Source organism: Syngnathus leptorhynchus, chromosome 8 (assembly GCF_054491065.1).
Source record: "Syngnathus leptorhynchus isolate UIUO chromosome 8, UIUO_Slep, whole genome shotgun sequence".
Taxonomy (NCBI): domain Eukaryota; kingdom Metazoa; phylum Chordata; class Actinopteri; order Syngnathiformes; family Syngnathidae; genus Syngnathus; species Syngnathus leptorhynchus.
In genome coordinates, this window is record NC_141202.1 from 4,033,860 (window position 1) to 4,048,799 (window position 14,940).

The following is a 14,940-nucleotide window of genomic DNA, read 5'->3' on the forward strand; positions in this document are numbered from 1 at the left end:
ATTTATACAGAGACGAGTCGATAGCGCCTGAGTTCAGATTTAATTGAAAGTTACTAGGCGCTCCGTTTTTTTACAGACTACTAAAAAAATCCAAGTTTAAAAAAAAAAAAAATCAATGGCCAAAATTGAACATCTTTATTTCTAAAATAGGGCAATACAAAGGACAAACTGTATGACCATATAAACAATTTCCCTTTTGAAAAAACTTTCGAGATGTTAAGGCATGCAAAGCCTGACTTTCAATTCTTGTGCAATTTAGGCTTACCAGGTCCCATGAAATGGCTTGTGTCCTGGATAATTATTGCATTGCAAATATTGTATGAAAATCTCCTTTACATTCCCTTTAAAGTCTTCTTAAAATGGCTTGCTCCATGTCAAGGGGGGGGGAAAAAAAAGTGTAAAAATATTCACTTTGGGGGAGATCCAGTCAGCCCTATTTCTCATCACATAGAATGAAAACAATCGTGAACTAACATCCAAACGAACTGGTCACATGTTAGGTCATAATGTGGAAACACAACACACACTTCATGGAACCTTTGCACATTGTTAATATCAAGCGAATCATTACAGCAACATATAAGGAGGGCCCACATGTTCACACTGTCCAATAAATTAATACTGAAGATCAATACTGTTTCTCACTCAAATCTATCTAATGAGTCAGCCATAATCAACCTTTAAATGTACATGGCAACAGCTATACAAGGACAAATATAGAACTAGCACACGCCTAGCAGAGCGAGCTAACATCCTACATCATCTCCTACATTCAGAGTCAGGGAATGTATGGACTATCATCCTAGTGGCTGATGCTCGGGGAGAAATGTCATACTGGAAAGAGTGAGCTGTGAGCAGCCTCGGATTGGTCTAAAAAGAATGAAAAGCAGAACCGCAAATGCGTAAGAAAGGCACCTGTTGGTGTTCAGTGAGAACCAGGTCTACAGCAGAGGTTGGACAAGGGATTGGGCAAAGGGGGGGGGCGGAAAACATTCCAACTTTGCACGACTGCCTGCCTCGACCAGCTTTCTTTGGTACTTTGAACAGACGAAGAAGGCTCGATGGTGTAGATCGCTGGTTTGGTACAAAGTCTTCTACCTCGCAACACGGCAAGATGTTTCACTTGTAACCATTTCAAATAATGGCATGGTGGCAACATCTCCATGAAAGAACAATATTTCCAGTTGATTGTCAACCGCTTCTTGGATCTTTTCCCCTTCTCCAAAGAGGGGAAACTGAGAGTTCAATAAATTATATTTCTGGGACTTCAACACAAACACACACACACACACAACTCTATCCGCTTGAGTGAAAAAAGGTTTAAGACTGTTTGGTAAGTGATAGTATATCTATATCACGTTTAAAAAAATAAAACAATATTCCACGATCAAGTATTAGAGGTAAATTATTTTCTGTTAGCCCTTGGACAGAAATAGTTGAACTCAACAGTAGGATGGGAAGACTGTGCGACAGGCAGGCTCTAATTGTGACGTAGTCAGTCAAAAGAAGCCAAATCATTTTTGGCTTTCCGCTGTCCTAGAAATATAAAACCCGCTCCACATCCTGACATTCAGTAACTAGGCTCGAAAGTCAAGCCCGAAAAAAAAAAATCGATGCTCCTGAGGTGAAACGGGGCAAAGCTATTGCGTGATGCAGTTTTCGCCCATGTCCTGTGCGTAGCGGTCCAGTATTAGGTTACGCAGCTCCTCCACATCACGACGGAGCTGCTGCGCTTCCACCAGCTTCTTGTGTAGCGCCTCTGGACTGATCCAGTCCTCGTCGTGCTCTGCCATCGGTATGGGTGCTGTCGAAACAAATATCGCATATTAAAAATGCTGAATTGGCAAAAAGGGATTTCATTTGAACGTACATGTGATACCCAGCAGCAGGGAGAGGTTGGGGTTTTGTCCCTGAGCCCTCTGGGTCAAAATGCTGCACACGGAGCGCAAGTCGCTAAGGCATGAAGAGAGCTCCTTGTGAAGATTCTGAGTCAGGTGAGCCCCGGACGGCTCCAGAGTCGAGGAGGCCTGGTTGGCGCTCTTCTCTAACTCGCTCATCTGCTCTTGCAGTGTTAGGTTCCGCTCCATCAGTTCCTGATTTTGGGAAGCGAGCTGGAAGAAATCGGCTAAAATCAGTTTTGGCCTAGCAAATGCATTTTCTGCAATCCGAGCATCATCTCGTAGATTATTCGGAAAGCGACCGTCTAACCTTTTTCATGGCTTCGTGGAGCTCGGACATGTTTTCCTCTTTGGCCAACACATCGTCTCGTAGAGCTTGAGACGAGTTCTCTTCCTGGGATATCTGCACCTCTAAAGCCTGCAGAGGACAACAAAAATAAAAGATGAAACATGATGACAAAAGATGACAGAAACTTGATAGAACACAAGTGGTCACTTACCTTAATCTGGGAACCGAGATGTTCCATCATCCTATGTTGTTTCTCAATAACCTGCCAAAAAAACCCACCTGAGCTATTGAGGACGGCCATACATCTTATTGGGTAACTATGTTAAGAGTTCTTAAAGTTCTTATAATCACAACTAGAAGTAAAAAGACAGCAGACCTTCTTGAGTTTTTGATGCTCCTCCCGTAAAGTATTATTCTCTCCTCTGAGCTTCTCGATGTCCAGCGAGGGCAGTCGGGCTCCATCTTCAAGGCCCTGCTGCACCCGCTGCTGCATACTGAGGAAGATGCAAAGAGCAGCATACAAAACGCCAAGATTATTATAGTTATGAAAACTAATGAAATGGAAAAAAAACAATAACTGCAACTACATTTTATGCTGATAAAACCAAAACTATAATTAGATATACACATTACCATTTTTTCACAGCTCCCACGAGTACTCACCCATCCCGACATAAAAGTAAAAAACTAAAACCCAAGCATTTTCAAAGTAATTATCGTAATGAAAAACAAATCTACATTGAAAACAAATTAAAACTGAATAAAAAAAAAACTGAAATAAAAATGAGGTGTAATGAAAAAAACTTATGATCCTGATCCATACAATTTTGTGTGTATGTGCTTGCTTACTCTGTAATGGTGGTCAGCAGATCTCTCTCCTTTCGTTTCTGCTCCTCCGACTGTGCGTTCTTTTCATGAAGTTGTGTGCGCGTTGCCTCTAAAGAGGCCTCCAGCTCTTTGACTTTCTCTTGTAGCCGAGCTGCCTGCTGCTCGGCCTCCTGAAGCTAAGGCACAAACCAGATTTCGTAACCACCCAAGATCAGAATAAATGCGTGTGGCTTTCAACGGGGTTCACCTCTTTGTTCTGGCTCTGGTAGTCCTCTAAAGTTGGAAGGTCGGCCAGATAACGTTCCAGAGTCTCAATGCGCTGTTGATTCTCTCGTTTCTGCTCCGACTCTTTCTGACATTTCTTCTTCAGGTTGTTGATATGCTTGTCTCGAGATTTAATCTTCAACAACAACAAAAAAAGTCATAAGTAATAATAAAAGCATGTGACTTCACAAAATATGAGATTTCTACGCACTTAAAACAAACTGCAGCGTGTTTTCAATTGATTTATTTTCTTGTCATACTAACTGATGGATGCTTCTTTTGTTTTCGTAACCTTTTGTGGTTTACTAGCTTGCGAAACCCACGTTACGGAAGCGACAACGAGTCGACGCCCACCCTGTCTTCCTGTTTCTTCATCTCCTCCGCGTGCTTCTCGCACGTCTCCTTCAGGCTGTCAGTCAGTCGGCGCGTCTCGGCTTCCACCGCGCCCAGCCTGCGCTCGGCTTCCGCCTTCTCCATGGCGGCGCAGTCGGTGCGCTCGGCAAATTGTGCCCTCAGGAACGCGTTCTCCCTCTGAGCTTCCTGCGATATTGTCATCTGAGTCAGCACGAGGTCCGCGCGGGAAGCGGATGGCGGTTTTTGCACGAGTCAGTCACCTGAAGGCGCAGTAAACATATATCCCCGAAGGGAGCGCCGCGGCCCAAGAAGGCCCCGTGGACCTGCAGCTCACTTTCCCTCAGACGCTGCTCCAACTGAGAAACGTGATGCCTTTGTCTGCACAAAGATCAAATTAAAAAATTAGTGCTTGAAAAAAATACAGAACTAGAAATGGCTACAATCCAGGATTGTTGAGGATAGTTAGGATAAGGTTAACCAAACACAAGCAGTAAAATGAGTAGAAACACTTGCCGCTCTATTATAAGCTCCTTCTCCTTTAGCAGACCTTCACTGGCTTTCACCAGAGCGTCCCACTTGCCAGACTCCGAGTGCATGGCTGAGGGGTACAAAGACGTGTACTGGCTCACCCCGGTGTTTAACTGGGACAGAAATGGGACAATGAGATGAACACAATGTCTTGTACTATCCCGTCTCCAGTTTGATCAATACAGAACATTGTTGCATTCAACATTTAAATACATTTTGTGGAAAAGGGATTCCTTCCCAAGTTAAATATTTGTACAAATCAATTGATACACTAATTCTAGTTTTACTTCCTGCTTTTAAATGGGCCAACATGTCTGTATGCCCTCGGGCTTTGCGTAGTCTAGCTCAACATTATTTTTCCAATGATGAGCTCGGTGCCCTGTCCCCATTTCATGCTCCAAAAACATGGGTGTTCCACTGAACAGCTGTGATGACCCTTTTTATCGGTCAGTCATTGCATGGAAAGCACAATAACGTTTGTTTAGACAGGTATAATGAAGGTTTGCATTTGTAATCTGGAATAAAAACATACCTGAATTTGTTCCATTTGCATGCGTATGCTGTCCATCTGTTGTTGTTGTTGTTGCTGCTGCTGCTGCCAGCCTAATATTTTACCACAGCGGTCCTGGTGTATTGGATCGTACGCTTTGGCGCCCGTGTGGTCTCTTAAAAAGTTAAGCGGGCTGGCATAAACAGCACCAGCATGGCCGGATTTGGGATTGGACAGGTCGTTGGGGACGGTAACTCCGGGGAGGGAAACTGCAGGCCTGCTCACCGGGAGTGCTTTATAGTTGTGATCCGTGGCTCCTCGATAAACCTCAGACGCAATGTCTAAGTTCTCTCTAATCCCTGTAGTCTGTAATCGGAGTCTGACATCAGGGCATAGACCCCCCAACAAGGCTGACTGGTTCAGGGTAGGTTCCACCGCAGGGGTGTCAAACCTCTGGCCGTCGTCCATCCGTGTGTGATCCGTGGGGAAAAGCGAGTGGTCCAGCCCGTTGACTAGGCTTCGGTAGCGGCTCAGGCAGTCCGGCTTAGACCCGGCGGTCTCGCTTCCCGTAGCGGTCTGGGCGTCCAGGTTGGGCGACGATGCGGATTTAGAGAGACAGGACGATTTGGAGGCGGAGCCGCTTGATGTTCTGGAGGTGGACGAAGATCTGGACTCTTCCTGAACGCTTGCCTGGGGCTTGGAAGCCAAGGCTCCGGCTGTGGATGGCATGACATGTGCCGTCGGTATAGGGATCTGACTGCGAATGGGCTGGAAAGAGGGGCTGCTCCTGGAGCTGCAGAAATCTGCAACCCAATTAAAAAAATGGGTAAAATTAGCCACACGTTATCTCACTGTTCCATATACAGATGTACGGAAAAGGATCAGCGCAGAATACTGAGCCCACTGCAGGCTATTTGCACTATTTTTGTAGACGCAGCAGTGTCTGTGGGTGGCCTACTTTGTTGTTGAGTAATCAAGCTTCTCTGACGAAAATACAACATGAAGCAAAGACGCCGCATTGGATTATCATATATGCATACAATGTTGAATTCAGTCGTCACGTGTATCACGAGTTGGCAAGAATGAAGGAGGGCCCTCGGATTACTCATCGAAACACCTAATTCACACCGTGAAGCATTTCCCCCATAAACATGAAGCAAATAAAACTCCACAATAGCTCTATACAAACCTCTGAGACCCGTTCGAGTCTCGAAAACAGAGAGTCACAAGGAGACGACAACCACATTAGTCGCATTGTATCGCTGAGCCGAGCTGAGCGGCGGGACCCTTTAAATCCACAAAGACGTCCGAGGCTTGCATTTCTCAGCGACAGTGAATCACGCGAGCTGACGGCGACGCAGCGGGCTCGGTCTTGCGCCTAAAGAAGTATTGTCCTCAAAATCAGCCTGTGCCCAAACACTGAGCAAACGCATCGAACTAAGCAAACACAGGAAAGGTTAGGGGTATTTATAGCCCACCTCTCAAGTTACAGAGTGATCTGTGGGTGACGCTTATTTAAGCACCTTTCCTCCTCCCACTCACTCATCACATGCGCACAGTCGCATCTAAAGACTAAATGTCTTAAACCGCGTTGTCCTCAAAAATAAATAAAAGATAGAACGCCAATTGAGTGCTCACTTAACTTCCAGAATCCATGACAAAAAAGAACAAGTCTAAACTACTCTGAGATGTTTGCTCAACACACATTCCTTGCCTGCAAATTATGTAATATAATTACCTGTCACTGTAAAAACAGACCCTTTGGCTAAAATTAGGGCGGCTACAATATAAACTATAATTTAAAAGCCGTCACAGAAACATTTGACAGCTTGTTTTAATTTCCATTCTAATCACGATACACTATTTTTTTTGTAACTGGTCTTTACTGATGCTAAATTTGGACTTAACTGTCACGTTGCTCGCCTTTGCTGTCAGTTCTGGCGTTGTGTTCAACTATTGTGACTAACCAACGAAACGACGTCCTGACAGCTCACAACATGTCCAGATACACGCTGAAGTTCAGGCAAACATGTGCAGACAATGCTTCAAGTACTTGGAAGAGTTTTTAATGAGGTGCTGCATCACCATTTCTTTCAAACACACTTCACTCATGCTAGGAATGTTGATGTTTTATAAGGCTGGAGCCAAAGGGGTGTGTCCAAAGTAAATATTGGACTCCGGGGACCAGGGGAACATGTGGTGCTTTAAATCTGGCAAAAATGACTGATTCAAACAATTTAGAAGAGACCACAAATGTTTCTCCGGATGAGCCTAAAATGAACCAAAACCTTTACTGCTGAACTTAAGTTGACCTTCTGAATAAAATGTGCAATTTGTCAACGTTTTTTTTTCTGAGCAAAAAGGAAAATTCACAATAGGTGCTTAAGGAATGAATCGACTAATGGTTCGATTACAAACGCTGTTAAAATAAACAATCCTCCACATTACGCTGTTCACACGCTAAAATCACGAGCGCCATTTTCTCAGAGGGAAGTGAGGTTCGGGACCAGACTGTCATCAGCAGGTTGCAACACACAGAGAGAAATGCTAGAGGAGTTTTTATTAAAAAATAGAAAAAGATTTATATCTACAGGTGTTTTAAGGCACCTCAAAACCGTGTTAACATTTACTAAACATCTGAAACACAAGCAGAAAATTTAACTGGAGGAAGTGGTCAAACCGAAAAGATCCACGTTTGCAAAACACATCCGCACAGGAAACAAAACGCAAGAGTCACCTTCTGTGCTGTCAGACGCTGACGTGCCAATACCTGTGTCCCCACTGTCCGATGTTCCGGGCCGGCGGCCCAGGCGACTCTGGAACTTCTCTGACAAGTCTGGCGTGTGCCACTCCATGTCAGCAAACCTCGCTGTGTGCATATTTAGGAAACAGGCCAAAGCCATTAGAGAAGTAGTTCTCAAACTGTGGTGCAAGTACCTTCTAGTAATACATAAAAAAAAAAAAAAACTCACAGAATTAACTGTACACAGAACTTTGTTACTGTGGTTTAAACTTTTTTTTTTTAAATCCAGTACAGTATATTTGGCAAATAGATTTTTTGTAATATTTAACTTCATTTGCATTGAGTCTTTAAGAAGTATTTTTTAAACACATTTATTTAGGTTAAAAAAAATTGAGAACCATTATTACCTTAATTATATACAAACGAGATAAAGGTTTAGTGGCAGACCTACCAGCTGGTTTGGATCCAGTGTATCTCTGTGAGGTTGTCATTCGGGGGTCACCTAAAATAATTATGGTTTTTTTAAACGGGATAAATAAAAAAATTAACTAATAGAGCATCAACAAGACACGTTCACGTGTTATCAAGAACATATTGACAAAATCCCAGCTCAGTATTCAACACTGTTTACCATCAAGTGAATTTTACAGCTGCTTTGGCTCTCAATTTGACCCGATGACTCGACTCCAAGGGACATCAACGAAAATAACAACACGAACACGATGTACCGTTACACAATCGGTTTCCAAAACACGGACGTCCTCAGAGACTTCAAGGAGAACACATATAATAATATTGTCACGCGTCCCTAATGAACAGACGCTGTCGGCAATCTCATTCCATTACTCTAATCCGCTTTACTCAAGTCTTGCTAGTTAATTCATAACTAACTCAAACAAAAAGCCAAGCTAACCACAAGCCCACTCTTACCTGATTAGTACCCATTTCCATCATTCCTAAAACGAAGACGTCTTCTTGAGGATAATTTCTACAATGTTGGCAAATGGATGTTACTTGAATACGATAATATAAAAATTGTATCCCAATCACTCACGGTCGACTATGATGCGCTTCGACGCAACACATTTAATCTTGTTAATCCATGACAAATCTGTTTCCGTCCAGTTTGCTATGGTGGCTAACATGCTACAGCTAACATCTTAACGAGCGCTCGTCCAGCTGCTACTCCCAATTTGTTAACATCACCGCGAAAATATTTGCTTTTATCACAGATAAATTATCTCGTACTGGGATGGTCGCGTTACCTTTCGCTCCTCATCGATGTAAATGTTGGCAAATCTCCGTTTTGGGTAGATAACCGAATCACAAACATCCGCTGCGGTGGCAGTTGTTCCGCCGCCACTACCCGACTGCAGCGCGCTCATCCCACAGCACACAAAGGCGATGAGACAACTTTAAAGAGCGCTTGTTCAGTAACACAGCGTCGCCCGGTCAACATCATCTGTACGGGTTATAATTTCATCTCTTTGGTTAATCTGTTCAAATTCAACTTCAAATCATATACAAAACCAAAGATATATTTTTTAAATTCCACTATTACTTGCAGTGTGTTGCCAAATACGGTTTATAAATACGGCCAAAATTCTTAATCAAATCAACCTTTGAAAGGTAAGAAAAAAGGTCACAATTTTCAGACAACAACAATAATCGTAATAATAAATGATTCATAAAGGCATACATGAGACTACTTTCTTTATCACACGCCTTTATTGTCGATTCCAAAATAAACAGAATTAGGAACTTTGAGAAAGAGAATACTTAATCAACCATCATTAGAATAATAGGTTTGTGTGTAAAATTGTGTTGGTATTTTTCACAAATTACAAAATTGAGAATGGAAAATATCATACTGCCCATGCTATTTCAATCAAAATATATTTTAATCAAATTTTATATTGTAATAGCATGAACCGGAAGTGTGTGTCTCAAGCAGCGGAACTAACTTGTGTTTATGAAACAGTGGGAGTTTGTTGCTTTTGGGGCAAAATGGTGTAAGGCTGTGATTTATGACGTGTTTTTTACGTCGACATTTCTCGACAGTGGAATTTTTGAAAGAAGGAGACCAGCGATCTTGCATACGCAGTCGTAAGTTGTCATCAAACGATTGCAAATATCAGCGTTACTTGCCAGTGACGTTTTGTTTAGCTAACGGCTAACGAAATACGCTAAGGCTATTTGTGCAACGACACTCACCGTCAGAACCCGGCAGCTGCTAAAATGGTCTCATATTATGCAAGACGAACAGATTCTCAATATTTAGAATTGTACTGATAATGTGCGGAATGGATTTTAGAATTAGCAGAGAGCTGCGTTAGCTTGACACTGTTGACAGCTAACGCTATCGGGCAAACAAACTCGTATTGTTGACGGAAGCAAGTTTGACGTTGTTTACCGCTACTCCTTAAAGCAAAGTGTCGATCAGCTAACGCTCTGTTTATTTATAAACAACGATGTATGTTTACATCAACCCTGTCTTTGCAGTAAACATTCAAGATCCATAGACCACCTGTCATCAGGGTCAGACCAGGATCCTGCCCTACTTCAAATATTTCTTGTGTTGAAGTCATGAATAACGTCAACATCACCCGAGATATCTTGCACAGGCAGATCCAGGTGAGTACTCAAGCAATGACTACAAAATGCTGCAGACCTGTGTCATCATGGTTTATTCAGAGAATTACTGTACTATATATATATATATATATATATATATATTTGTTATATTGCAGGAAAAGAGAACATCAGCCTTTCAAAGGTCTTTTCATGTGACCGACCCCTTCATCAAGAGACTTGGCCTGGAGGCCGAGCTTCAGGTTAGTGTCAGCAGATGCATGAACATGCGTCAGACTATGGGTGTCTGTCAAACATTACGTGTCATCTTGTACTAGTTGTGAGGTTCATTTTTAACTGTCAAACCACAGAAATATCTTAGGGTTGTAACTGTTTATTTTTCTACTGTTCTGTGTGGTTGTGCAGGGCCACACGGGCTGTGTGAACTGTTTGGAATGGAATGAAAATGGAGAGTAAGCGAGAACTTATATGGGACCATACCAAAAAAAAAAAGTAAAAGTTGAGTTTTCTAAAGCAATTTTTGTTTTCCCTTTGTCAGTCTGCTGGCTTCGGGCTCAGATGATCAACATGCTATTATCTGGGATCCCTTCAAACTCAAGAAGCTTACAACTATGCACACAGGCCATTCGGCAAATATATTCTCTGTTAAGGTAAGAGCGGTGTGATGACAGGTTCAGTCTACCTTAAACAACATCCAAAGAATCCAGTCATACTTCTGAGCCAGTCAATTGACATTTGTATAAAACTTTCAAAACTAATGAATTAAAAAAAAAAAGTACAATAGTCTGGTGACCTCACTTTACTTCCTGCAATGGTCCTATTGTACAAAAGGTGGCGCTGTTGGCCATTTCTTAAGTAGAAGATAATCGCCAGCAAACATTTGCTCATGTGCTAAAGACCAAAATCCTCCTGATTGGGGAATGTGAGCGAAAGACACAAAAAGGACACTTGTTTTTTTTTTTTTTAAGAACTCATAATGTTGGTTAGTCGAATGTTTTTATGGATCACAGTTAAGAATATGAACACATTATTTGAGTATAATTGTATCAAATATGTCAAGGCTCAAAACACAATATAATAAAGACACACTTGTGTTGTTCATTTCTTTACACAGTTCCTTCCTCACTCCGGAGACAGAATTTTGGTTACTGGTGGTGCGGACTCGAAGGTCCACGTGCATGACCTGACGGTGAAGGAAACCATCCATATGTTTTCTGATCACACCAACAGGGTCAAACGCATCGCTACAGCGCCCATGTGGCCCAACACCTTCTGGAGCGCTGCAGAAGATGGCATCATCAGGTAAGAGAATATTTGAGCTCTGCTGATTCTATTTCCCAGCCCATGATGCTCACTTCTGCCTTTCAGACAATATGACTTACGGGAGAGCGGAAAACACTCTCAGGTGCTGATTGATCTAACCAAATTGTGTAGTCAGCTGGTGGAGGCCAAGTGTTTAGCTATCAATCCACGTGACAACAACTACATGGCCGTAGGGGCCAACGGTCCCTATGTACGTCTCTATGACATTCGGATGATTCACAACAGTAGGTGGGTTGGCGCTCATGTGCATCCAATGTGTGTGTTTACAATTTGGGTGTGAAACATTTTTATCTTCTCCCGAAGCAGAAAATCTGTAAACCAATGGAAGTCATCTGCTGTGCGCACATTCCTCGAAAGTCATATGCCCGTCCCGGACACGGCTGTGCAGTATTACGTCGCAGGTACCGAAGCCTCATTGATCCCATCATATGTAGAATTCAATACAGCTCGACTGACGTAGTGGCGTAAAAATTCTTTCTCGCGTCCTTCTTCAGGTCACCTGCCAGTGAAATTGATGGACTATTTTAACCGCTTGAGGGTCTTTGTGGTCACTTATGTCACTTTCAGTCCAGATGGAACTGAGTTACTTGTCAACATGGGCGGAGAACAGGTAGAGCCGCTCTTATCCTGTACGTAGTCCGCAATCTATCCTGAAAATGTGATTTTGTTTTTTGCGTGTGTGTGTGTTTACTATTTTTAGGTGTATTTGTTTGACTTAACACACAAACAAAAGCCATACACATTGCTGCTTCCACAAAAGTGCCAATCATCACCTGGTAGGTCTTATGTTATCTTAACACAAATGTTTGAGACATTTTTTTGAAAACCTGTTAAAAAATGAAATATATTGTTTATGTCATTTGGATTGTAGATGTGCAAATTGGGAAGACAACTAACGGCGTCTCCAATGGAATTTGTTTGCCTGACAGCCATATTGAGTTTACCCAAAGCAAGATGCAACTTAGGTAAATGCTAAAGCTGTCTGTTGACTTTGACATTTTGATTGTTTTTGGAGCAATGACTTTGTTTTGAACAGCAATAGTATTTTGAAATAAGCATTCTACGCGACTGCAAAGTCTTTTCTGCCTGTTGTAGCTCCTCTGATCTTCCTCCACATTTGGAAAAGATCAAGCAACAAGCAAATGACGCATTTGCACGGCAGCATTGGACGCAGGCCATCCAACTGTATAGTTTGGGAATTCATCATTCCGGCTGCAACGCCGTGCTCTATGGAAACCGGGCCGCGGCCTACATGAAGCGGAAATGGTTGGCATCATTTTATCTTAAGACATCATCATTTTCCGTTCAGAATTGTCTTTATTGGCCGAGCATGTAAAAAGACACAAAGGGGGGAAAAAAAAAAAAAATCTCCTTTCTCTGTTTGTAAATGTTGAAGGGATGGAGACCACTATGACGCACTCAAGGATTGCCTGAAGGCACTGACTCTAAATCCGGAACATCTGAAGGCTCATTTCAGGCTTGCGCGTTGTCTCTTTGAGCTCAAGTATATGTCTGAAGCGCTGCAGTGCCTTGACGATTTCAAAGGGAAGTTTCCAGACCAAGCGCACAGCAGTGCTTGCGACGCATTGGATAAAGATATCAAGGCCTTTTTCACAGAGACGGAATCAGGTGGGCGTTGTGGTTGAAGCTCTTCAATGCTGTCCTCATTTATTATCCTTTGCTTAAATGTTGTCATTCAACGTTTTGGATTAGGCATGAAAAAAATGCTGGGAAATATTTTCATTTCAAGTCATCTAAAAAAAAGCATTCTTAGTTGGGGCAATAACAAATTTCTAAAATTGCAATTTTCAGGCATTTGAAAAAATTTGGTAGAATTTTCTGACACGTGGCAAAAGTTTTTAAATTTTGTATTTATTATTTTATTTCTATTATTTATTTCATTTGTTTATTTTTTTATGAGTTTAAATGAAATGCTTCTTGCATTACCACAAGATGAATCATTTTTACTCCCTCACCAGGCGGAGCGAGCTCTTTCCGATTGCAGTCTACGAATCAAATGGAGCCCATCACTATGGATGAGTTTGTTTTTCGAAAGCAAAGCTTGGACTACAAACACAGATATTGCGGTCACTGCAACACCACCACAGATATTAAAGAAGCCAACTTCTTCGGAAGGTCAGTGGCGAGAGCTCACCCACCCGGGGCCAGTCACTCTATGATGTCATTTCAAGTTCATAGGCTCGTTCGAACTCCTAAATCTTTTCCTACGCAGCAAAGGCCAGTACATCGTCAGCGGCTCAGACGATGGCTCCTTCTTTATCTGGGAGAAGGAGACGACAAACCTGGTTCGTATCATGCAAGGGGACGAGTCCATAGTCAACTGTTTGCAGCCTCACCCCAGCTACTGCTTCCTGGCCTCGAGCGGTATTGACCCCGTGGTCCGATTATGGAACCCCAGACCAGAGGTAAGCAACGTGTTTTGATTGCATGGATGTTTGATTGGTAATTGATTGGTCTTCATTCCTGCGTTTCCTCCCAGACGGAGAGTGAAAATGGACGCGTGGTAGAAGACATGGAAGGCGCAGCTCAGGCCAACCAGCGGCGAATGAACGCCGATCCGCTGGAGGTTATGCTGCTCAATATGGGCTATCGCATCACAGGACTACGTGGCGTGGGCCCAGATGGTTCTGACGACGAGAACAGCTCAGACGGACAAGCGCAATGTAGACCGAGCTAAAAGGAGCTGATGGCTATTCTGTAGAAGGGAAAGTAGTAAAGCAAAGCCCTGTGCCCGTTTCTGTTTGAGCCCTAATTTGCTGGAGTTTCACGTCACATCTCAACACTATGCATTGCCCTCATTCTACGAGGAGGGTTGGTGGAGATCTCTGCAAGGGGGGGTGCAAGTCATATACGCGTGGAGAGGAGCTTGATCCTTTAGACAGGCAGACAGCTCGCTACATCACTTCCCCTGTTTTGTCACAGAGATGGACAAGTTCAGCACATCTGGCCCAGATGTCAAAGAGGTGCCCTTTGACCTATTTTCGGGTCAGCGTGACCTTGCGAGTGGCAGTGACCCTCTTGGGGTTCATATTAAAGTGCTTTGCTGCATCTCTAGCAGTGTGCGCTCATCTCAGCCTGTTTGGAGCCCTGACTTTATAGTCGGGATTCGTGAAGTTTGCAATTCAATGTCACACTTCATCTTATGAACGCTGCATGGTGCAAGGATATGGATGAACTTTATTTAGTTTACAAGCCTGGGAGAATTTTTCCTCTGCCAAAGTCCATCAGTCCAATGGCCAAGGATTTGTGCTTGTTTAATCCCGAAAGTGGGAGATTTTCATTCAACCAGAGACAGACTGGAAAATATCTGTTCATTTTTCATTTTTATTCTTAATTTCTAATACAACTTGGTGTGAAAATATTTTTTCTAAGTTATACTCATACTAAATTTTAAAATAAATATACACCAAGTATTTGATACCGTGTGTCGCTAGCACTCATCCTTGGCTACTCGACACTTTGATGCCATAAACTGAATATATGTTAAAGAATGCAAAAGTAGACTTCCATGTGTTTTATTTTGTTCACAGATTTCTGTTGTTTTTCTTTGACGAATCATAATGTTTGTTGACAACTGAGAAACAAACTTTAAATAATAAAATACCACGAC

The 14,940-nt window shown here is 42.6% G+C and overlaps 2 protein-coding genes across 4 annotated transcripts; one reads left to right on the forward strand and one right to left on the reverse strand.

Annotated features, from left to right (window-relative positions):
- Positions 1-120: 120 nt before the first annotated feature.
- Positions 121-8,825, reverse strand: cep85 (centrosomal protein 85). The gene is made up of 14 exons (XM_085918980.1): positions 8,660-8,825; positions 7,846-7,896; positions 7,389-7,520; positions 4,694-5,454; positions 4,147-4,274; positions 3,894-4,011; positions 3,634-3,819; positions 3,263-3,415; positions 3,037-3,191; positions 2,564-2,681; positions 2,399-2,449; positions 2,209-2,316; positions 1,871-2,111; positions 121-1,804 (listed from the first exon to the last, which is right to left on the reverse strand). Exons 2-14 carry the CDS (start codon positions 7,883-7,885, stop codon positions 1,641-1,643), a joined length of 2,355 nt encoding a protein of 784 aa, XP_085775106.1. The 5' UTR covers positions 7,886-7,896; positions 8,660-8,825; the 3' UTR covers positions 121-1,640.
- A 512-nt stretch (positions 8,826-9,337) lies between these two features.
- wdtc1 (WD and tetratricopeptide repeats 1) lies at positions 9,338-14,934 on the forward strand. Of its 3 annotated transcripts, none has more exons than XM_085919298.1 (16): positions 9,338-9,500; positions 9,897-10,028; positions 10,145-10,228; positions 10,392-10,438; positions 10,525-10,636; positions 11,101-11,288; positions 11,355-11,537; positions 11,613-11,710; positions 11,804-11,919; positions 12,010-12,085; positions 12,181-12,274; positions 12,405-12,575; positions 12,706-12,938; positions 13,289-13,445; positions 13,543-13,735; positions 13,810-14,934. In XM_085919298.1, the coding sequence occupies exons 2-16, from the start codon at positions 9,981-9,983 to the stop codon at positions 14,005-14,007; spliced, it is 1,998 nt and encodes a 665-aa protein (XP_085775424.1). In that variant the 5' UTR covers positions 9,338-9,500; positions 9,897-9,980; the 3' UTR covers positions 14,008-14,934. The 3 variants fall into 3 exon arrangements, with proteins under 3 accessions (XP_085775424.1, XP_085775426.1, XP_085775425.1); XM_085919300.1 differs by having other exon boundaries at positions 11,616-11,710; XM_085919299.1 differs by lacking the exon at positions 9,338-9,500 and adding an exon at positions 9,610-9,635.
- The last annotated feature ends 6 nt before the right edge of the window (positions 14,935-14,940 follow it).